General features: G+C 38.9%; 1 long non-coding RNA gene and 6 gene segments (V, D, J or C); 3 read left to right on the top strand and 4 right to left on the bottom strand.

Annotated features, from left to right (window-relative positions):
• Positions 1 to 2,170: 2,170 nt before the first annotated feature.
• Positions 2,171 to 5,095, bottom strand: LOC111948222. The segment is given in 3 exon segments: positions 2,171 to 2,506; positions 3,448 to 3,499; positions 5,087 to 5,095. Coding segments are annotated over 3 exon segments (378 nt in total).
• Positions 5,096 to 6,498: 1,403 nt separating this feature from the next.
• Positions 6,499 to 7,137, top strand: LOC101161029. The segment is given in 2 exon segments: positions 6,499 to 6,700; positions 6,815 to 7,137. Coding segments are annotated over 2 exon segments (360 nt in total).
• A 1,308-nt stretch (positions 7,138 to 8,445) lies between these two features.
• Positions 8,446 to 10,027, bottom strand: LOC101161531. The segment is given in 3 exon segments: positions 8,446 to 8,919; positions 9,862 to 9,913; positions 9,968 to 10,027. Coding segments are annotated over 3 exon segments (429 nt in total).
• A 284-nt stretch (positions 10,028 to 10,311) lies between these two features.
• LOC110013975 lies at positions 10,312 to 10,728 on the bottom strand. Its single transcript, XR_002289141.1, has 2 exons — positions 10,574 to 10,728; positions 10,312 to 10,491 (listed from the first exon to the last, which is right to left on the bottom strand). It is a non-coding gene; the product is annotated as an uncharacterized LOC110013975 (long non-coding RNA).
• Positions 10,729 to 11,833: 1,105 nt separating this feature from the next.
• LOC101160783 lies at positions 11,834 to 12,606 on the top strand. The segment is given in 2 exon segments: positions 11,834 to 12,052; positions 12,167 to 12,606. Coding segments are annotated over 2 exon segments (360 nt in total).
• A 725-nt stretch (positions 12,607 to 13,331) lies between these two features.
• On the bottom strand, positions 13,332 to 13,793 carry LOC105358055. The segment is given in 2 exon segments: positions 13,332 to 13,648; positions 13,769 to 13,793. Coding segments are annotated over 2 exon segments (342 nt in total).
• Positions 13,794 to 14,852: 1,059 nt separating this feature from the next.
• LOC111948160 lies at positions 14,853 to 15,747 on the top strand. The segment is given in 2 exon segments: positions 14,853 to 15,171; positions 15,271 to 15,747. Coding segments are annotated over 2 exon segments (390 nt in total).
• Positions 15,748 to 22,266: the final 6,519 nt, after the last annotated feature.

Here is a 22,266-nt window from a genome sequence, read left to right as displayed (position 1 = left end):
CTTACCAATGGAGCAATGTGTTTTTCTGAGTGAGTGGATGATGTTGATCACTAAGCTAGCACTTTTAGCCACTTTAGCATAAATAGCATTAAGATAAGATATTCTTTATTGATCCCACATTGGGGAAATTCAATTGTCACAGCAGTTCCAAAAAGCAGAGAAAAGTGACAGCAATGTGCAAAAGTGAGGGGTGTTCCAAAATGTGCAAGTATACAAATACAAAAATGTGCAAAAATAGAAAAAGTAAAAAGTAAGTAAGAACTTATTGACACTATTACGACAAGTAAGTAAGAAGTAATCATTGTTTGCATGATTAGCATCTTAAGGGATGTGTTTTTCTGAGTCAGTTGAACATGCTGATTGCAATGCTAGCACTTTTAGCCACATTAGCATAACTAGCCTAGTTAGCATTATTAGCATATGCATCTTTGACTAGCCTTGATTTAAGGTGGGCAGTAAGGCCTGCAATGCTGTGTAGAGGTGGGCAGCAATGGCGCGGCGGTGGTGCGTAGAAGGGGGTGGATGGGGCGGGTAGCGCCTGTGGGCCATACAACGCCGCCTGCGGCTTTAAATGTTCTTAGAATTGATTTGACCATTTAATTAATGTTAATGTTTTCATTAAATGTATATATGCATTACAAATCACAAATTAAACAACTTTGGAAAGTAATTTTTATTTTGCAGAAAGTATCAAACAAGTAACATCTACTAAAAATGTTTTTATAGCACACAAAGAAAGAAGATTAAAAAAATAAATGCAGCTGAAATCTCAGTAAAAGCAAAAACACAATATTATTGTTCCAGTCAGTCAGGTGGTGACTAGGAACACTGGTTTCTCCACAGAGTCTCTGGGACTGGAGTCTGGGAGTCCTGGGTGGCCTCACAGGTCACAGAGTCCAGCTTCTCCCACTGGTCTGACAGGAAGAAGTTCACTTTTATTTAGATTTAATTTGTAGCCAGAGATCTGACCAAACTCCTTCAGCAGAGCTAAAACTGGAGGCATGGAGACAGCTGGATCTGAAAGAAATAATAAAAGGTCATCTGCAAATAAGGCTACTTTATGATCTACACCCCCCCTCAAGATACCGCACATAGAGCTAGTTCTAACGGCCGCCGTGAGTGGTTTGATGGCTAGAGCAAATAAAAGAGGGGAAAGAGGACAGCCCTGTCTAGTTCTACGGCCCAAGGGGAAGTATTTCAAGTAGTCATTATTAGTGCAAACACGTGCCTGTTACGGCTGTGGCCGTAATATTGTTTTGTTTGTATGTTTGGAATGTTTTTCTGTATTTTTTCTTTTGGGAGGGTCTGTCTTTCCTTTTCTTTTCCCTCCTCTATAGTGCCAATTAGATTCCACCGTGTCCGGACCACCTGATTGGCTGAAGACTTTCCAGCGGCAGCTTTAAAAACTGCCACCTCATCTGTTGAAGCCCCTCCCCCTCCAGCTGGCAGCAGCAGAGCATTAGAACAAACATTGTTAGAGTTTATTGATCCTGGTAATTTGGGTTGGTTATTTTTGTATGTTTTTGAGTTGTCATTGGAAATAAATTCCCAGCTTAATTTCAGTCTGGGTCTGGTGAGGGTTTTTCGAGTCATTGGTGAATTTAGTTTTTCTTTTTACCTTTATGTTACTCCCGTTTATAAACTCCTAGACAGGGGTGTAACAGTGCCATAGGTGATGTGTGCAGAAATTTGATCCATGATAGGAATTTAGATCCAAAGCCAAAGTGTCTCTAAGTATAAAACAGGTAAGGCCACTCCACCTGATCAAAGGCCTTTTCAGCATCCTTGGAGATGACCATTTCGGGGGTGTCAGAAGGAGAGGGGCAGTATAAAATATGCATAAGCCGCCTAATATTATGATATGTCTGGTTTTAATAAAGCTAGTTTGGTCAGGACTGATTAATGTGGGAATTATCGGCTCCAAACATTTTGCTAGCAATTTTGCTAAAATGTTAACATCTGCACACAGCAAAGATATAGACCGATATCTGCTGCAGCATGGCGGAAGTGTCTTTAAATGTTAAAAACTAAACAAACCAAAGTTGAGTTGAAGAAAAAATCTTTATTTAAAAAAAAAGAAACATTCACAAGATTCAGAAAGAGGATTGCAATAAATGTCACAAAGATTCCAAAATGAAGTCAGAGTAGTTTAAAGGAGAGTAAAAGAATCCCAGTCAGTCAGGTGGTGACTAGGAACACTGGTTTCTCCACAGAGTCTCTGGGACTGGAGTCTGGGAGTCCTGGGTGGCCTCACAGGTCACAGAGTCCAGCTTCTCCCACTGGTCTGCAGGGAGCCTCAGGGTGCTGCTCCAGCTGTAGAGGCCGTCCTTCTGCAGCACCCCGGGGCTCCTGCTCTCCTCCCAGCTGCTGCTGATGCTGCTGCCGCCCACCTTCCAGGACAGAGTCCAGCCTGAAGGGAAGCCATTGTTGGCCAGACACAGGAGTGTGGCCTTCCCCTCATGCATGGAGGGGGACAGCACTGTCAGCTTGGGGGGAACATGACCCACTGCATGAGGAGACACAAACAAGTTCATGAGAAATCATCCAAAGAGAACAGAAAATCTTCCTGCAGCAAAATGCTGCTTTATTTCTACAGTTAGTTTGACACTTTTTTTCAATCTTTCACTTCCTTCTTTAGGTGCTGTAACCATGGCAACAGATGAGCTTCACCAGTGAACCACATCAACAAACAGGTTTCAGTCTCAACGTAAAATAAGAAAAAGGTTTTAAGATATAAACTTAATTCACTTAACTTTTAACCACCCGACACAGAAAAACATTTTTATTTTTTAACATTTCTTATTTTCTTTGGTGAGAAATAAACACAATAAATTTTTTTAAAGAACATTTTCAAAATATGGTCTAACATTTGCTTTAGCAGATTCATAAAGGTTAAAAATATCTAACAGAGTTTGCAGATTCTGACATAAGACGAGAATAAAAGCAACAATTTGACGTTGATACGTCTTGTTTGCTTTAATTTTTATAATTACTTCACAATATTCAACTATGAGTACTTTGAGATGTTAAAAACTTCACACAATTATATTTTCAGATTTTACTTTTAAAAAACATCTATAATTTATGTTCAAAAACCCTATAGAATGACAAAAAAAATCAATAAGTTTCCAGAATCATTACATCTTAAAACTAGGATGTTTCATTTTCTTCTCAACACAAAATTGTAACAATAAAATAAATTGTTGGTTCAGATGTTAGAACTAAATGAAAAATGTTGGAAAACTATAAATTCACCATTACAGACAGATTACTGACAAATGATTTTCAAATGGAATCACGTTTATCTGCATCTGTGAATGTTTCCTGCATTATATGAAAAAACGAAATCTGTGAAAATCATACAAGTAGACAAATATTAGTTTATGGAACTTAATAGAAAACACTTTTTGTTAAAACATGGATGTAAATTGAAAATAAATTACTTACAATCAACCTCCAGTCTGGTTCCTCCACCAAAAGTCCACCACAGTGATACAAACTAACTGAGTCGTCGTACAAAAACCTCTGACTGCAGAGAGACACGCTCTCTGACTTTGAACACAACAAACTCAACACAGTCTGACTGGAAAACACAACAGATTGATGAGAAAAAGGTTCTTACAGAAAAAATAATAATAATACTTTTAATTTTTTTCAGTTAAATTTAGCTTAATTTTTCTTTTCAGAAGTACTCTCATATGTACTAGTGGTAAAAAACAAATATTATATTGGAGCATAAATCAATATTTTTGAATCCCATCTGGAATGATTGATTGATCCATTGATGTGAATCCTGATGACAGAGATCCATGTTCCTGTTGGAGTCAGTGGTTGCATTTCCATAGAAACACTTTGCATCAGCAGCTCCATGCTCCAGTGCTCTGGGAGACTTTATAGTCCTGAGAGTTGAAGACTGGATGACTGACAGCTGTCCTTCATCACAGCAGAAGACACAGAAATCCTCCTCCTCCTCCTCCTCAGTTAAACCATGACTTTGATCTGCGTCCTCATCTGGACTCTCCTCTGCTTCATTCAGGGTGAGGAAGATGATGTTTGTGTCATGTGAGAATCATCTGGAGTGCAGCTGAGTTTCTCCTCAGCATCTCATGTTCTTTGTGGTTCTTCTCTCTCTGCAGGTTCTGTTGGACAAAATGTTGTTGTGACTCAGCCAGCAGCTAAATCAGTGCAGCTCAATCAAACCGTCTCTATTGATTGTAAGGCCAGTCAAAAAGTATCTCAATACTCAGGTCCACAATACCGTCTTGCCTGGTACCATCAGAAATCTGGAGAAGCTCCTAAAGCTCTGATCTACAGAACATCAGACAGATATTCAGGAATCTCCTCCAGATTCAGTGGAAGTGGATCAGGAAATGGAATTGACTTCACTCTGACCATCAGTGGAGTCCAGGCTGAAGATTCAGGAGTTTATTACTGTCAGAGTTATCACAGCATCAACAGTCAGCCTGTGTTCACACAGTGAAAAGTCATCGTACAAAAACCTCCTTCATCAGAATGAACTGAAACTCATTTGAATGTTTCTGCCTCAAGTTCTTCCAGAGACTGAAACACTGACTGATTTACTGTAGACACACTAAACACACAAAGAAAGACACAATTCAAAGACACTTAATGCAAGATTTAGAAAGTCATCGTAATAGACATTCTTTGTTAAAAAAAAAGAAATTCTTTCAGCCCTGAATATTTTATATTCTTCTTCTGTTGTTGTTGAAACTTTTCATTGATCAAGATGACATCTTGAAGTCAAATCATCATGTATGGACTTGTCATAGTCTGTATGTGAAGAATAGTTAGAAACTGCCTTTAACTTTTATTACACTAATGGTTTAAACTTAATTAATTAAGCATGTATTATCATCTCAAAATTATATTACATTTGAAGACAACACAGCCAAGCTATTTTTCTCAAAGTTTCTCCTCATACTTCCTTTTCTGTGTGTGTGTGATGCCTCTGAGTTATCTTCACTTTAGCCTTGGAGCGCCTCTACAGCAACAACCTGTGGGCGTGATTTTCACACCAGTGTCCAGTGTCTGATCTTCTGAATATGCAAATGTAGGGTTCTTATACCAAGCCCATCTCCCTGCTTCCGGTTGTTCAAACTTTGAATGCACCATGTTCATCTGTCTGTCCCCTTCGTGTTTATACGAAGTAAAACTTCCACAAAAGATAAGTACCTGTCTTTGAGTCGTTATTCATTTGTTTCTGTGTGCAGGAAACTGAAGGGGACGAACCTAACCTTTCTTATTTTACAGTCCTGTTTAGAATAACCAGTTTTCTCACACCGTTGTTTTCTTAGAAAACATTATTTCAAATCAAATTAAATCAAACTTTATTTAATTCAATTCAAGTGAATTCAAATTTACTTTATTAATCCCACAGGAGGAAATGTAAGAACTTGTGTAAATAATTATCATATAATTTATTTTAATAGCACTTTTAAGCTTAACTCAAATACTTTGCATACAAACATTTTTCAAATCTAAAAACAAAAGGATAATTCAAACAAATGTTATAATATAGAAACCTGGCCTTTGGACCAAAGTGGAGAAACAGTATTTTGGGGACATTTCCACATCAGTGACCCCCCACTCAAGTTCACAGAATACACTACCACAGGACCCCCAGATCTAATCAAAAGAGCAGGAAATCCCATTGCAGTGACCCCATTGACTGAGAAGATCAGTCACTGATGTGGAGGATCCCTCTGAGGAAAACACTGGAGTTACAAGTAAAATAGAAATGGAATAAAATAAAAATTAACATAGATAAATAACCAAATATGTACATTCATAAACCTTAATAGACATATATAAAATGGTAAGTAAATGTATATACATTCACAGAGTGTATATCAAACTGGTAAAAAATAGAACTTAAATGATTAAAATTAAAAATATCAAATAATTCCAACTAAAAGCTAGAGTAAAAAGGTAGGTCTTTATCCCTTCTTTAATAATGTCATCATTCATACATATTCATTTCTCTCAGATTTGACCACCAAGCAAAGCTAAAACTTATGTCCCATCAGATTCTGCACAATGGGCAGTTTGTTTCATTAATCTAAACACATAGTCAAAAACGTCAATGCAGGACAAATTTAAGTCCACTATTCAGTTTGGTTTAACCATGGGTCCATTCAATAAAAAAAAATAAAAAAACTCAAATAGATGTGAGGAAGTTTGAGCTTTGACACTGTCAAAACATAGTGCTCACTAGATTGGTGAGTATGGACTACAATGCATTGCGTCAGAACAATTTTTACCAAATAACCTTAACCCTTGTGCTATCCTATGACCCCACCCTTACATTGACGTGTTCTCCCTACCATGACAAAGGTGGAAAGATTTCATGTAATCCATGGACACCAGTGAAGATCACAAATCATTGAAGAAAAAAGGTTCAGAGCACTGTCTAGTGGGTCTAGATGACCCAACTCCCAATGTTAAAGTGCCTAGGATAGCACAAGGGTAATTCCAAGCTGAACATCCAGAGCTGCTGAGAACAGCTGCAGATGACTGACTCAGTGTGTTTGCATATGTGTGCTGCCTCTCTGCTTCCAGCAGTTAAGAGCTCAGTGTTGATCAGTGGCTGTCCAGACCTTTCAGAGACACTGACACACCTGCAGCACAATGAGGATGTCACTGACTCTGCTGCTGGCTGTCCTGGAGCTCCTTGTTCAGGGTGAGACTCTCTGCTGGAAACTTGGATTCATCAGGAAACAAGCTTCATCACAATTCTTAGATTTCTTTCATCTGGATTCATCTCAATGACTCTTCTGTTTTTCCTTTTTTCCAGGTTCATCAGGTGAAATCACTGTGACTCAGACTCCTGGATCTCAGTCTGTTGTTCCAGGAGAAACTTTCTCCATTAAATGTCAAACCAGTTCATATGTTGGAAACGAAATCGGATGGTATCTTCAGAAATCTGGAGAATCTCCTAAACTCCTGATATATAATGCTGTAACCCGTCAGTCTGGAGTTTCTGATCGTTTTCGTGGAAGTGGATCTGGCAGTGATTACACTCTGACCATCAGTGGAGTTCAGGCTGAAGATTCAGGAGTTTATTACTGTCAGCATGATTACAGCACTCCGTTCACACAGTGAAACAACGTCGTACAAAAACCTCTTTCAGCTAAAGAGGAACTGATCTGACTTAACAGCTGCTCTCAACCTTTTGGTGCAAATGTGGATTTTCCCATAAATTATTACATATTTTAACATCAATGAATCTACCAGAAGAAAAAAATGCTGAGCTAGGAAAATTTTAGACATTTTTTCCACCTTTGGATGTTTTTCACTTTGATACTAGAGTCTAACACATTTATGTTTGTGTCTTTTTTAGGAAACAGACATTTACAGCGCTCTACAAACTGTTCATTTACTCTTTTACATTCCATCAAAGTGTCTGCATTAATTTATCATTAAAAATAGGAAAATATATTTATAACTGTCTAGATCAGGATCACTAACCTTATTCAGGATGAGGACTATTTTATGGGTCTAAGTCGTATGAAGGGCTACTCAGGACCTGTTTACTGCAAATTCACCAAAAAACAAAACCACAAACTAGTATAGTAATAGTAATGAGAATAATAATTAGCAGTAGTCATTTTAGCACTATGAATTGATTGCTCACATATCAATAGTATTTTTTCCCACAATTCTAATCAATGATTTACACAACAGTAATGACAAGAAAAACATGTATAAACATGAAACATTGATTTATTTCTGTTTATCTGCTAAAACATTAGAAAGTCAGGAGGGACACTAGTTGTATTGGTGGTTCAATAGATCAACAATTTTGAAGGAAATCATCAATCTTCTTGTCAGAACAAGTTTTAGAGTTTTTTGAAAGCTTAATGAATGAAAATGTAACATTTTTGCAACATTTTCAGCTTAATAGTTTTAGTTTCATCAATAATTTATGTCATTTGTCTGTTCATTTACTATGTATGTGGGAGGCCTTCATAGAGATCTAACCGGCTTTCTCTTTATGTAAAGATGTGCAGCTCTAAATGAAGCTTCAGTTGCTTTTTGGGATTTTTTCACAGACTTTGTGAACAAAGTCTGAACATAATCTGTGGTCCACGTGTGTGCAGAACTGTGGCTAGTTATTCGTTGCACCCCTAATTTCTTCTAAATGGGAATGAAACATTTTAAAATTGTATTGAATACCCTCATGATCTGTGATATTTTTAGAGCATGCATTGCTGATGCTTTCAGTCGCCCTCACGGGCGACCATGGTTACTGCGTTGGTGACCCCTGTTCTAGACTGTAGCCCACCTTTATCTGACAGTAACAGGCTAACATCCATCAATGCAACAGAACTTAGAAGTCCTGAAATTTATTTTACAAATTAGACAATGTTAATGTTTAAGTTAAAATGTAAATTTGTAAGAAATTACAAATGAAACAACTTTGAAGAGCAATTTTTATTTTGCAGATAGTATCAAATAAGTAACGTCTACTAAAAATGTTTTTATAGCACAAAAAGAAAAAAGGATTAAAAAACATCAATGCAGCTGAAATCTCAGTAAAAGGAAAAACACAATAATATTGTTCCAGTTAGTCAGGTGGTGACTAGGAACACTGGTTTCTCCACAGAGTCTCTATGACTGGAGTCTGGGAGTCCTGGGTGGCCTCACAGGTCACAGAGTCCAGCTTCTCCCACTGGTCTGCAGGGAGCCTCAGGGTGCTGCTCCAGCTGTAGAGGCCGTCCTTCTGCAGCACCCCGGGGCTCCTGCTCTCCTCCCAGCTGCTGCTGATGCTGCTGCCGCCCACCTTCCAGGACAGAGTCCAGCCTGAAGGGAAGCCATTGTTGGCCAGACACAGGAGTGTGGCCTTCCCCTCATGCATGGAGGGGGACAGCACTGTCAGCTTGGGGGGAACATGACCCACTGCATGAGGAGACACAGACAAGTTCATGAGAAATCATCCAAAGAGAACAGAAACTCTTCCTGCAGCAAAATGCTGCTTTATTTCTTCAGTTAGTTTAACACTTTTTTTTTTCAATCTTTCACTTCCTTCTTTAGGTGCTGTAACCATGGCAACAGATGAGCTTCACCAATGAACCACATCAACAAACAAGTTTCAGTCTCAACATAAAGAAAAGGATCTTTAAGATATAAACTTACTTCACTTAACTTTTCAAAACCTGACAAAGAAAAAAGACATTACCTTTGTTCACATTCCTTGTTTTCTTTAGTCAATAATAAACAGAATCATTTTCTTAAAAGAACATTCTCAAAATATGGTCCAACATTTGCTTGAGCAGATTATTAAAGGTTAAAAATATTTTACAGAGTTCACAGATTCTGAGATGAGATGAGAATAAAAGCAACTATTTGACGTTGATACGTCGTGTTCACTTTATTTTTTATAATTACTTAACAACACTCAACTATGAGTACTTTGAGATGTTAAAAACTTCACACAATCATTTTTTTCACATTTTACTTTTAAAAGCTATAATTTATTTTCGGAAATCTTTATAAAATGACAAAAAATCAATTATTTTCCAGAATTACAACAACTTAAAAGTAGGAATTTTCATTTTCTTCTCAACACAAAATTGTAAAAATAACCAAAAATTACTGGTTCTTTTGTTATTACTGAATATAAAAATGTTGGAAAACTATAAATTTACCTTTACAGACAAATTACTGACAAATGATTTTCAAATGGAATCACGTTTATCTGCATCTGTGAATGTTTCCTGCATTATATGAAAAAAACTAAAACTGTAAAAATCTTACAAGTAGACAAATGTTAGTTTATGGTACTTAAAAGAAAACACTTTTTGTTAAAACATGGATGTAAATTGAAAATAAATTACTTACAATCAACCTCCAGTCTGGTTCCTCCACCAAAAGTCAACCACAGTGATACAAACTAACTGAGTCGTCGTACAAAAACCTCTGACTGCAGAGAGACACGCTCTCTGACTTTGAACACAACAAACTCAACACAGTCTGACTGGAAAACACAACGGATATTAAATGTCATTATATATGAACAAGTGTTTTATTTATTTTGCTGACATTTATTCAGAGTTTTTGTTCTGAAATCAAAAAGTAATTTATTTTGGAGCAGTGGTAAAATGTTTCTATAAAAGTAAATATAGAGACTTTAAATAGAAACTCTTTCCAATGTTTAGTACTGATGATGTTTCCTCTAAATAGGATGGCAAAAGTAGATCCATATTGCTTTTCAAACTTATCTGTCATGGCTAGCAGGCAGAGGCTGACTCAATTGCTGGAACCCGGAAGGACACAAGGCAAGCAGTGAGGTACGAGGAACAGGTTTTAATGAGATTGCATGGACGAAGCTGAGTCCCAGGTTTCCTGTGATAGGCAGCGGAGATGGTTGGAGGGTCTTGGCGGCGTCAACCGTTGAAACCAGAGGAGCGACAGGAACGTGGATAGCGAGTCGTGAACAGCCACCAGAAGGGTCCAAACGAAGATGGGATCCTGAGACGAGGTAAGACAGAGTGGATTAGCATGGAACAAGGCAAACATGGAACTAGAATTTTTACGAGGCCAGGAGATGCACCGAGGAAGTACAACGAACTAGCGTTGATTGCAGGTCCGTGGTCTCCTTAAGAACCTGCGGCCAGACGAGGATGAGGAGGTGCAGCTGGAGGCATCAGGTGTAGCTGATGAGGGGGAGGAGTCAGCCGGGGGCACCGTGACATTATCTTAGCTCCACTATCAGTCCAATACAGTATTGTCAGTTAATTTATCCTAATCTTAACCAGGTTAAAGCGGCTGGGTAGCTCGGTTGGTGGTGAGAGACTGCCCACAGGAATCTAGGGTTCAATAGGAATGAACAATGGTTCTGGGGGGCAATTACCATATTAATGGCGAACAATTAACATCACTCAGTGAGGGCCTTTGGGCAAGACCCTTAACGCTACTGGCTACCAGCATGAATGTGCAAGAATGATCCCAGTGATGGTCAGAGGGACCGTATAGGCGAGAACCGACAGCCTCTACCATCACAGAGAATGAATAAAGAGAGAATGAATAATGGACACATTGGACACGCTTTGAGCGTCTGGAAAAGAGCAGGTAAATCCAATCAATTATTATTATTATTATTATTATTAAAAGTAGGTCTGAGCCCTCTTGTTGGCATCCTTGGGTCAATTTTATTTATTTATAATGCCTAACCAGGGAGTGTTTTTAACATTTGGGAGACTGCAACTCACATCTCTCTCTTAATTACAGTTTAAAACTGTTAACATTTTAAAATAAATGCATCACTCATGTATAGTGGATCTGGATTCTGGTCCTGGGGATGACCAATGAATGAGAATTCCATCGCCAAATTCTAAATGTTTTCACTCTTTTAAAGGGAGCACCAGCCGCCCTGCAGAGGAAGCTCATTCCAGCTACTTGTATGAAGGACCTCGTTCTTTAGGTCATGACCCTGAGCTCATGACCATAGGTGAGTATTGGAACTAAGATTAACCAGAAAATTGAGAGCCTTGCTTTCTGACTCAGATCTCTCTTCACCAAAATGGACAAACTCAACAAAAGCGTAACAGCAGACCCTGCTAAAATCCAGCTTTCAATCTCTCTGATTTTCCTGCTCTCATGAACAAAACCCTAAGATACTTAAAGTCCTCCAACTGGAGAGGACAAACTACCTATTAAACCGACCAACCAACCTATCAAAAATATATTTAGAAAAATATTTTCAGCTGTGATCAGAAGTCTCTTTAACACAGTAATCTACTCACAATCTATTCTGCTAAAGTGACTGAGTGTGGAGTCTTTATTCCAGAGTTGTGCTGCTGCAGCTCCTGTAGGCCAAAGATTCCAAGCTGAACATCCAGAGCTGCTGAGAACAGCTGCAGATGACTGACTCAGTGTGTTTGCATATGTGTGCTGCCTCTCTGCTTCCAGCAGTTAAGAGCTCAGTGTTGATCAGTGGCTGTCCAGACCTTTCAGAGACACTGACACACCTGCAGCACAATGAGGATGTCACTGACTCTGCTGCTGGCTGTCCTGGAGCTCCTTGTTCAGGGTGAGACTCTCTGCTGGAAACTTGGATTCATCAGGAAACAAACTTCATCACAATTCTTAGATTTCTTTCATCTGGATTCATCTCAATGACTCTTCTGTTTTTCCTTTTTCCCAGGTTCATCAGGTGAAATCACTGTGACTCAGACTCCTGGATCTCAGTCTGTTGTTCCAGGAGAAACTTTCTCCATTAGATGTCAAACCAGTTCAAGTGTTAGCACCAACCTTCACTGGTATCTTCAGAAATCTGGAGAAGCTCCTAAACTCCTGATAAGATATGCTTCAACTCGTCAGTCTGGAGTTTCTGATCGTTTTCGTGGAAGTGGATCTGGCAGTGATTACACTCTGACCATCAGTGGAGTTCAGGCTGAAGATTCAGGAGTTTATTACTGTCAGCAGAGTAACAGCTTTCCGTTCACACAGTGAAACAACGTCGTACAAAAACCTCTTTCAGCTAAAGAGGAACTGATCTGAATGAACAGCTGCTCTCAACCTAAAAGAACTTAGTTCACTAAAATACTTTTGTTAATAATCTCTTTGTTATAAAAAAAATATTCATTGATTTGATTTGTTTTCATTTTGTCCAAATGAAAAAAATCTGTCAAGTTTACAAAACTTCTCTTTCCACTTTTTGCTTTAATGAACATCAAACTATGAATAAAGTATCTTTTTAGAACTAAAAAAACTATGATTGTGATAAAGACATTTTAGATTAAAAATAATTTTGCAGAAATTGATGAATTCATTGCATTAAAATCAAACTTCTCACACATGACTTCTGTAATGCTGATGTTGCTGAGGATCACTTAAAGTGTGGAGCAGCTAAGTCTTTGAGCTGACAGATGATTGTTATTTTTTTCCTTTATAAATAAAGAAATGTATTATAAAAATATGTTTTCTTAATCTGGCCACTTTAATTTGCCCTGATGGGCGACCATGTGGCCACAGGTAATCCATTGGTGACCCCTGGTCTAGATTGTAGTCCACCTTTATCTGACAGTAACAGGATGAACTCCATCAATGCAACAGGAACTTAGAATTTCAAACATTTATTTTGACATTAAATTAATGCAAATGTTTAATTAAAATGTATCAATTTATTAGAAATCACAAATTAAACAAGTTTGAAGAGTATTTTTTATTTTGCAGAAAGTGTCAAACAAGTAACTTCTAATAAAAATGTTTTTATAGCACACAAAGAAAGAAGATTAAAACATCACTACAGCTGAAATCTCAGTAAAAGCAAAAACACAATAATATTGTTCCAGTCAGTCAGGTGGTGACTAGGAACACTGGTTTCTCCACAGAGTCTCTATGACTGGAGTCTGGGAGTCCTGGGTGGCCTCACAGGTCACAGAGTCCAGCTTCTCCCACTGGTCTGCAGGGAGCCTCAGGGTGCTGCTCCAGCTGTAGAGGCCGTCCTTCTGCAGCACCCCGGGGCTCCTGCTCTCCTCCCAGCTGCTGCTGATGCTGCTGCAGCCCACCTTCCAGGACAGAGTCCAGCCTGAAGGGAAGCCATTGTTGGCCAGACACAGGAGTGTGGCCTTCCCCTCATGCATGGAGGGGGACAGCACTGTCAGCTTGGGGGCAACATGACCCACTGCATGAGGAGACACAAACAAGTTCATGAGAAATCCTCCAAAGAGAACAGAAACTCTTCCTGCAGCAAAATGCTGCTTTATTTCTTCAGTTAGTTTTACACTTTTTTTTAATCTTTCACTTCCTTCTTTAGGTGCTGTAACCATGGCAACAGATGAGCTTCACCAATGAACCACATCAACAAACAGGTTTCAGTATTAACGTAAAATAAGAAAAAGATCTTTAAGATATAAACTAACTTCACTTAACTTTTAACAACCCGACAGAGAAAAAAAAACATTTATTTTTTCACGTTTTCTGATTTTCTTTGGTGACAAATTAACAAAATCAATTTTTTTAAGGATTTTGTCAAAATATGGTCTAACATTTGCTTAAACAGATTAAAGGTCAAAAATATCTAACAGAGTTCACAGATTCTGACATGAGACAAGAATAAAAGCAACAATTTGACGTTGATCCGTCTTGTTCACTTTTTATAATTACTTTACAATATTCACCTATGAGTACTTTAAGATGTTCAAAAACTCACACAATTATATTTTCAGACTTAACTTCAATTAAAAGGTGAAATTTATATTCAAAAACCTTATCAAATGAAAAAAATAATCAATTCGTTTTCAGAATTTTTACAACTTAAAAACTAGGAAGTTTTATTTTTCTCAACACAAAATTGTAAAAACAACATAAAATTACTGGTTCATATGTTATAATTGAATGAAAAAAATGTTGAAAAACTATAAATTCACCTTTACAGACAGATTACTGACAAATGATTTTCAAATGGAATCACGTTTATCTGCATCTGTGAATGTTTCCTGCATTATATGAAAAAACGAAATCTGTGAAAATCATACAAGTAGACAAATATTAGTTTATGGAACTTAATAGAAAACACTTTTTGTTAAAACATGGATGTAAATTGAAAATAAATTACTTACAATCAACCTCCAGTCTGGTTCCTCCACCAAACGTGTACCACAGTGATACAAACTAACTGAGTCGTCGTACAAAAACCTCTGACTGCAGAGAGACACGCTCTCTGACTTTGAACACAACAAACTCAACACAGTCTGACTGGAAAACACAACAGATTGATGAGAAAAAGGTTCTTATAGAAATAACAATAATAATACTTTTAATTTTTTTCAGTTAAATTTAGCTTAATTTTTCTTTTCAGAAGTACTCTCATATGTACTAGTGGTAAAAAACGAATATTATATTTGAGCATAAATCAATATTTTTGAATCCCATCTGAATGATTGATTGATCCATTGATGTGAATCCTGATGACAGAGATCCATGTTCCTGTTGGAGTCAGTGGTTGCATTTCCATAGAAACACTTTGCATCAGCAGCTCCATGCTCCAGTGCTCTGGGAGACTTTATAGTCCTGAGAGTTGAAGACTGGATGACTGACAGCTGTCCTTCATCACAGCAGAAGACACAGAAATCCTCCTCCTCCTCCTCAGTCAAACCATGACTTTGATCTGCGTCCTCATCTGGACTCTCCTCTGCTTCATTCAGGGTGAGGAAGATGATGTTTGTGTCATGTGAGAATCATCTGGAGTGCAGCTGAGTTTCTCCTCAGCATCTCATGTTCTTTGTGGTTCTTCTCTCTCTGCAGGTTCTGTTGGACAAAATGTTGTTGTAACTCAGCCAGCAGCTAAATCAGTGCAGCTCGATCAAAAGGTCACTATAGACTGTAAGGCCAGTCAACAAGTAGGCTGGTCTGGTTCACAATACTATCTTGCCTGGTACCATCAGAAATCTGGAGAAGCTCCTAAAGCTCTGATCTACAGAACATCAGACAGATATTCAGGAATCTCCTCCAGATTCAGTGGAAGTGGATCAGGAAATGGAATTGACTTCACTCTGACCATCAGTGGAGTCCAGGCTGAAGATTCAGGAGTTTATTACTGTCAGAGTTATCACTATATCAACAGTCAGCGTGTGTTCACACAGTGAAAAGTCATCGTACAAAAACCTCCTTCATCAGAATGAACTGAAACTCATTTGAATGTTTCTGCCTCAAGTTCTTCCAGAGACTGAAACACTGACTGATTTACTGTAGACACACTAAACACACAAAGAAAGACACAATTCAGAGACACTTAATACAATGATTTAGAAAGACATTTTTAGAGACATTCATTCTTTACAAAAAAATAAATTAATTTAGCCCTGAATTGATCTTCTTCTGTTGTTGTTGAAACTTTTCATTGATCAAAATGACATTTTGAAGTCAAACCATCATCTTGGCTTAGTCTGTTTTTTTATCAAGACACATTATTTCAATTGAAATTAAATCAAACTTTGATTAATTTAAATTCAATTCAAATATACTTGATTAATCCCACAAGAGGAATTGTAAGAACGTATGTAAATAATTATCATATAATTTATTTTAATAGCACTTTTAAGCTTAACTCAAATACTTTGCATATAAACATTTTCAAATCTAAAAACAAAAGGATAAGACAAACAAATGTTATAATATAGGAAACCTGGCCTTTGGACCAAAGTGGAGAAACTATATTTTGGGGACATTTCCACATCAGTGACCCCCTCACTCAAGTTCACAGAATACACTACCACAGGAACCCCCAGATCTAATCAAAAGAGCAGGAGATCCCATTGCAGTGACCCCATTGACTGAGAAGATCAGTCACTGATGTGGAGGATCCCTCTGAGGAAAACACTGGAGTTACAAGTAAAATAGAAATGGAATAAAATAAGAATTAAAATGGATATATAACCAAATACGAACATACATAAACCTTAATAGACAGATATAAAATGGTAACAGGGAATAAAAAAACAAGTGATAATTAAATGAATATACATACACATACTGAATATCAAACTGGTTAAAATAGAACATAAATGATTAAAATTCAAAATGTCAACTAATTTACAAAATTTCAACCAAAAGCTATATTAAAATCTTAATGCTTCCTTTAAAAAATGTCATTGTTCATTCATTTTCATTTCTCTCAGATTTGACCTCCAGGCAAAGCTAAAACTTATTTCTCATCAGATTCTGCACAATGGGCAGTTTGTTTCATAAAACTGAACACATTGTCTAACACGTCAATTGTGCAGGACAAATTTAAGTCGACTATTCAGTTGGGTTTAACCATGGGTCCATCCAATAAAAACAAGGCAAGGCAAGGCAAGGCAAGTTTATTTGTATAGCACAATTCGTACACAAAGTAATTCAAGGTGCTTCACAAAACAGAAAAATGCATTAAAATCACAATACATCATTGAAATCAACGTAAAATTTACTTTAAAAGAAAAGAAAAAATTTGAAAAATGATTTAAAAATAAAGGAAGGAAAGGAAAGAAAAGTGCAGATAGGACCTTTCAGTCATATACACGGCTAAACAGAAATGTTTTAAGTCTAGATTTGAACATGAACACAGAAGAGGCCTGTCTTACGCCTTCAGGGAGGCTGTTCCAGATTTTAGCTGCAGAATATTGAAACGCTGATTCCCCTTGTTTAGTTCTGACTCTGGGAATCAACAGGAGGCCGGCCCCTGAGGTCCTCAGAGTACGAGATGGTTCATATGGCACTAACATGTCAGAGATGTACTTTGGTGCTCGGCCATGGAGAGACTTGTACACAAGCAGAGCTGCTTTGAAGTCTATTCTTTGAGGTACAGGGAGCCAGTGCAGAGACCTGAGCACCGGACTAATGTGATCATACTTCCTGGTTCTGGTCAGGACTCGAGCAGCAGCATTCTGGATGTACTGAAGCTGTTTTACAGCTTGTTTGGAGAGGCCGGTGAGCAGGCCGTTACAGTAGTCTAACCTGCTGGAGACAAATGCATGAATAAGTATCTCCAGGTCTGGTTTTGACACTATGTTTTTGATTTTGACAATGTTTTTCAGATGGTAAAATGCCGCTGATGTTACTGACTTGATATGGCTGTTAAAGTTCAGGTCAGAGTCCATGATTACCCCTAGGTTTCTGACTTGATTTGAGGGTTTAAGAGACAGAGAATGAAGGTAGCTACTGACTCTTTCTCTTTGTTTCTGTGGGCCAAAAATAATAACTTCGGTCTTGTTTGAGTTTAGCTGTAGAAAGTTGCTCTGCATCCACGCACTGATCTGTTGGAGGCAGTGGCTGAGTGAATCCACCGGCCCATATTCACCTGTTGTCAGTGACACATAGATCTGAGTATCATCTGCATAGTTGTGATAAGATATGTTATTACTGCGTATTAACTGCCCTAGTGGTAGCATGTAGAGGTTGAACAGAAGGGGTCCCAAGATCGATCCCTGGGGCACACCACTAGTCAAGGCCATGTAGTCTGAGACACAACTCCCAATTTCAACAAAATATTTCCTGTCTTCTAGATAAGACTTGAGCCAACTTAGGGCAGATCCAGAGATGCCAACCCAGTCTTGGAGTCTGTGCAAAAGGATCCCATGATCAACAGTATCAAAGGCAGCACTCAGGTCTAGCAGGATTAAGACAGAGACTTTGCCATCATCAGTGTTCAGGCGGATGTCGTTGGTTACCTTGATAAGAGCAGTTTCTGTGCTATGATGGGGTCTAAAACCTGACTGGAAAACATCAAATGAATTGTTTAATAAGAGAAAATCAGTGAGCTGTTGGTAGACAACTTTTTCAAGGACTTTTCCTAAAAATGGCAGATTAGAGATAGGTCTGTAATTATTCAGTACAGTGGGATCAAGACCGCTCTTCTTCAAGAGAGGTTTAATGACTGCAGTTTTTAAGGCCTCTAGAAATATTCCAGATTGAAGAGACATGTTAACTATTTGAGTAATTGATGGCAACACACTGTTCAGGACAGACTTTAGAAATCTAGTGGGTAACACATCAAGGCAGCATGTAGACGAGCTCAGACGGGTGATGGTCTCTTGGACAGTTTGGTCAGTGACAGGTACAAAGTGAGTCAGCTTAGAGTGAGTAGGTGGCCGTTCGATAGTTATATGTGTTGTGGAGTTGATGGCTTTTTTAATGCCCTGAACCTTGTCATTAAAAAATACAGCAAACTCATTACATTTAGGTGTGCAAACTAGTTCTATTGGTAGCTGGGTTGGAGGGTTAGTTAATCTGTTAACTGTTGTGAACAGGACACGAGAGTTGCTGCTGCAACTTCCAATGATTTCAGAGAAGTACCTTTCCCTTGTTCTGCATAAGATCTGGTTGTAAGCGTACAACTCCCCCTTATACATTTCATAATGAACCTGGAGTTTTGACTTGCGCCACTGTCGTTCAGCTCTGCGGCACTGTTGTTTCTGTGCCCTGACTAGATCATCGTTCCTCCAGGGAGCTTTCTGTCTATGTTTTCTCAATTTAACCTTCATAGGGGCAATGGCATCCAGAACATTCAAGATGCTAGAAGTAACAGAATTCAGCATTTCATCAACATTGGCACCAGAGGCGTTTTCAAGGTCTACCATTTCTACAAACTGTGCCCTAGTGCTCTCATTTATTTGTCTCCTTTGGACAACTGCAGGGCCAGGCGGTGGTTTGGGAGAAACAGACAGGTCAAAGAATACACAGAAATGATCAGAGAGGGCGACATCAACCACACTGACATTGTGAATATTAACCCCCTTTGTGATGAGCAGGTCCAGAGTGTGCCCTCTGCTGTGGGTGGGGCAACTCACATGCTGAATTAGATCAAAGGTTTCAAGGACACCATTGAGCTCTTTTGCATTTTTGTCATTGACATTGTCAACATGAACATTAAAATCACCTGTAATGACTAGACCATCAAAGTCTGTGCACACAACTGAGAGCATTTCAGTGAAATCATCAATGAAACTTTGGCTGTGCTGAGGAGGTTTGTACATAACTATGCAGAGTAAGGGAGGAGTTTGTTTTAACTCAATCCTAAAGGACACATACTCAAATGATGAAAACACACCAAATGATAGTCTGCGGGTTGCAATATTATCTCTAAACAGTGCAGAAACGCCTCCACCCTTTTTATTTTCTCGTATTTCCGATTCATGTTTGTAGTTTGGGGGAGTTGATTCAACTAGAACTATGTTTCCTGTGTTTTTGTCAAGCCATGTTTCAGTTAAAAACATAAAATCAAGATTAAAAGAAGAGATAAGATTATTGATTAAAAATGATTTGTTGCATAAAGATCTGACATTGAGTGCAGCAAGTTTAAGATTAGTTTCCTTGGGACTGGTCAAAACCTTGCAAGGGATATCAACTAGATTTCTGTGATTGGACAGTCTAACTGCCCTTTTTTGCATTCTACGTGGTGCAACTACAGGTATAGCACCAGAAGGAAGCTGTTCATCACAGGGCCCCAGTTTGACATAACCTTTCCTAGGACACTGGGGGCCCGTTTCATCCTAGCTCTGGGGGATAGCACGTCTAGAGGCGCGCAGGGGAGGTCGAGTTGAGGGTAGTTTGGGTGATGGACCAGGAGGAGCGGGAGCTGGACGGGATTTGGGTGAACGACGGAGGGGGCGTGTTGGAGGGGCTTTGGATGAAGGACGTGTTGGAGGGACTTTGGGTGAAGGATGTGGAGGGGGCGCTGGAGGGGTAGGAGAGCTCCTGTGTGGTGTGAGGCTCACAGGTGTTAGGGGAGCCATCTTAATTCCTGACTTAATCAGGCTATCAAAATGGCTAGGTAGGGCCATGGGTGAAAGTGGGGGGGATGAAAAGGAAAGTGAGTCTTCACTGGGAGTAGATGTAGCAGGGGGCGCCCAGAGCTGGTCAGATGGTGGTATTTCTGGGGCCAAATCTGGTGGTTGTTGTTGTGGTTCTGCGATTGGGTCCTTAGCTGGCGGTGGTTGTTGTGATGCTGGTGCAGCTGAGTCCTTAGATGGAGGTGGTTGTGGTGCTGGTGCTGCCGGATCCAAGTCTTTGACCGGTGGTGGTAGTGGAGGTAGTTGTTGTTGCCGTTGTGCTGTGGTTCCTGGGACACTGGCTCGGTCCTTCCTTACTGCCTTTTCAGGGCCTTGGCCTCTATGCCCCAGAGCGTGGAGGAGGTTCTTTACTAACTCTCTTGCTCCACCTCTGTTCAGGTGTGGGCCTCTTCCCATGAATAGGTCCTTTCGTTTCCAGAATGTATTGAAGTTCTCAATGTAATGGAATCCTCTGGAAGCACACTCTCTGGAGAGCCAATTGTTCAGCTGAAACAGACGGCTGAACTTGAGTGACACCCCATCGATGTTAGGAAGAGGTCCACTGATGAATGCTTCAACCTCTATTTTGTCGATCTCTTCAAATAACTTGATGAAGTCTTTTTTCAGACGTTCAGATTGTTCTTTTTTGATATCGACAGCACCTACATGGATGATTATTCGTTTAACTCCTTGGTACAAGACTTTAGATAAGAGTCCTGTAATCACTGGAACAGTAGAACTTGGGCAACTTAAAGTTTGCATTCTTCTGTGGCTGACTCCACTGATAGCGCCATCTCCAAGCAGCAGCGTATCTCTGACCTTGACGTTTGGCACAGATTTTCTTTCTGCGTGTTCTTTGTTTCCAACATTATGACTCCTATTCTGTGGTCCAATTTCACTGTGTTCTTCAATATCACATTGTGTTAGGGGTAAAAATCTGTTTGTGAGCTTTATTTCGGATGTTTTGTCATCTTTTCGCTTTGGCTTAACACAGAGTTCCTCCGCACAAAGTTTCGGAAAAGACACAACATCACTCAGGTCTATGTCACTGTTATTCTTCTCGTTTGTAGTAAGAGTGGGCTTCTTACCACCCGATGTCACTGGAAGGGTCTTGTGAAGTCCATTTTCAGTTTCCAAAGTAAATATCCGTGTTTGTAGCTCTTTTATTTCTTGTTGGTAGATCCGACAGCGTTCACAGTGGGAGTTTGTTTTTCTTCCTCCTCCGGACATGTCGCTGGCTTGTCAGACGTAAAAATATTGATTTGTATAGGTGGAAGTCACAAAAAAGGATGACCAGTCTGATATTCCAGGAGTTGTGGATGAGGTAAAATAATTAAAAATGATTAATTAAATGATTAAAAAGCAAATAAAGCAGGAAGCGGCAGGAGCAGGGGAAAAAGCGTCTGCACTCTTTTGCAGGGGGAGGAGCAAAAAGAAAAGAAAAACTCACATAGAAATGTGCAAATATGAGCTCTGACACTGTCAAAAAGTAGTAGCATTTCAAAAATACCTTAGCTATGAAAGGAAAAAAATAAAATATATTGCACTAAAAAGATCCTCAAAAACCAGATTGTATTTACGTTTTTTTGACCAAAATAAAATCCATAATAGAAATCTAATCTGATAAACGGACTGAGTGTAGAGGCTGTGTCCGCATTCCTTCACTACACTATATGCTGCAATATATAGTGTGTGTGCCATTTTGTAGGGCTGTCCGATTCTACAATTCCAAAATCAAGTACCCTAGAAATTTCCCAGAAGTCTCTGCAAAAAAATAGTATGCATCAGTGCTCAAAAGATTGGTGAGTATGGACTACAATGCATTGCGTCGGAACAATTTTTGCCAAATAGGGTAACCTTAACCCTTCTGCTATCCTCTGACCCCACCCTTACATTGACGTGTTCTCCCTACCATGACAAAGGTGGATAAAGGTGGAAAGATTTCATGAAATCTATGGACACCAGTGAAGATCACAAATCATTGAAGAAAAAA

This window comes from Oryzias latipes, chromosome 11 (assembly GCF_002234675.1).
Source record: "Oryzias latipes chromosome 11, ASM223467v1".
Taxonomy (NCBI): domain Eukaryota; kingdom Metazoa; phylum Chordata; class Actinopteri; order Beloniformes; family Adrianichthyidae; genus Oryzias; species Oryzias latipes.
This window is presented reverse-complemented; position numbering and strand designations above follow the sequence as displayed.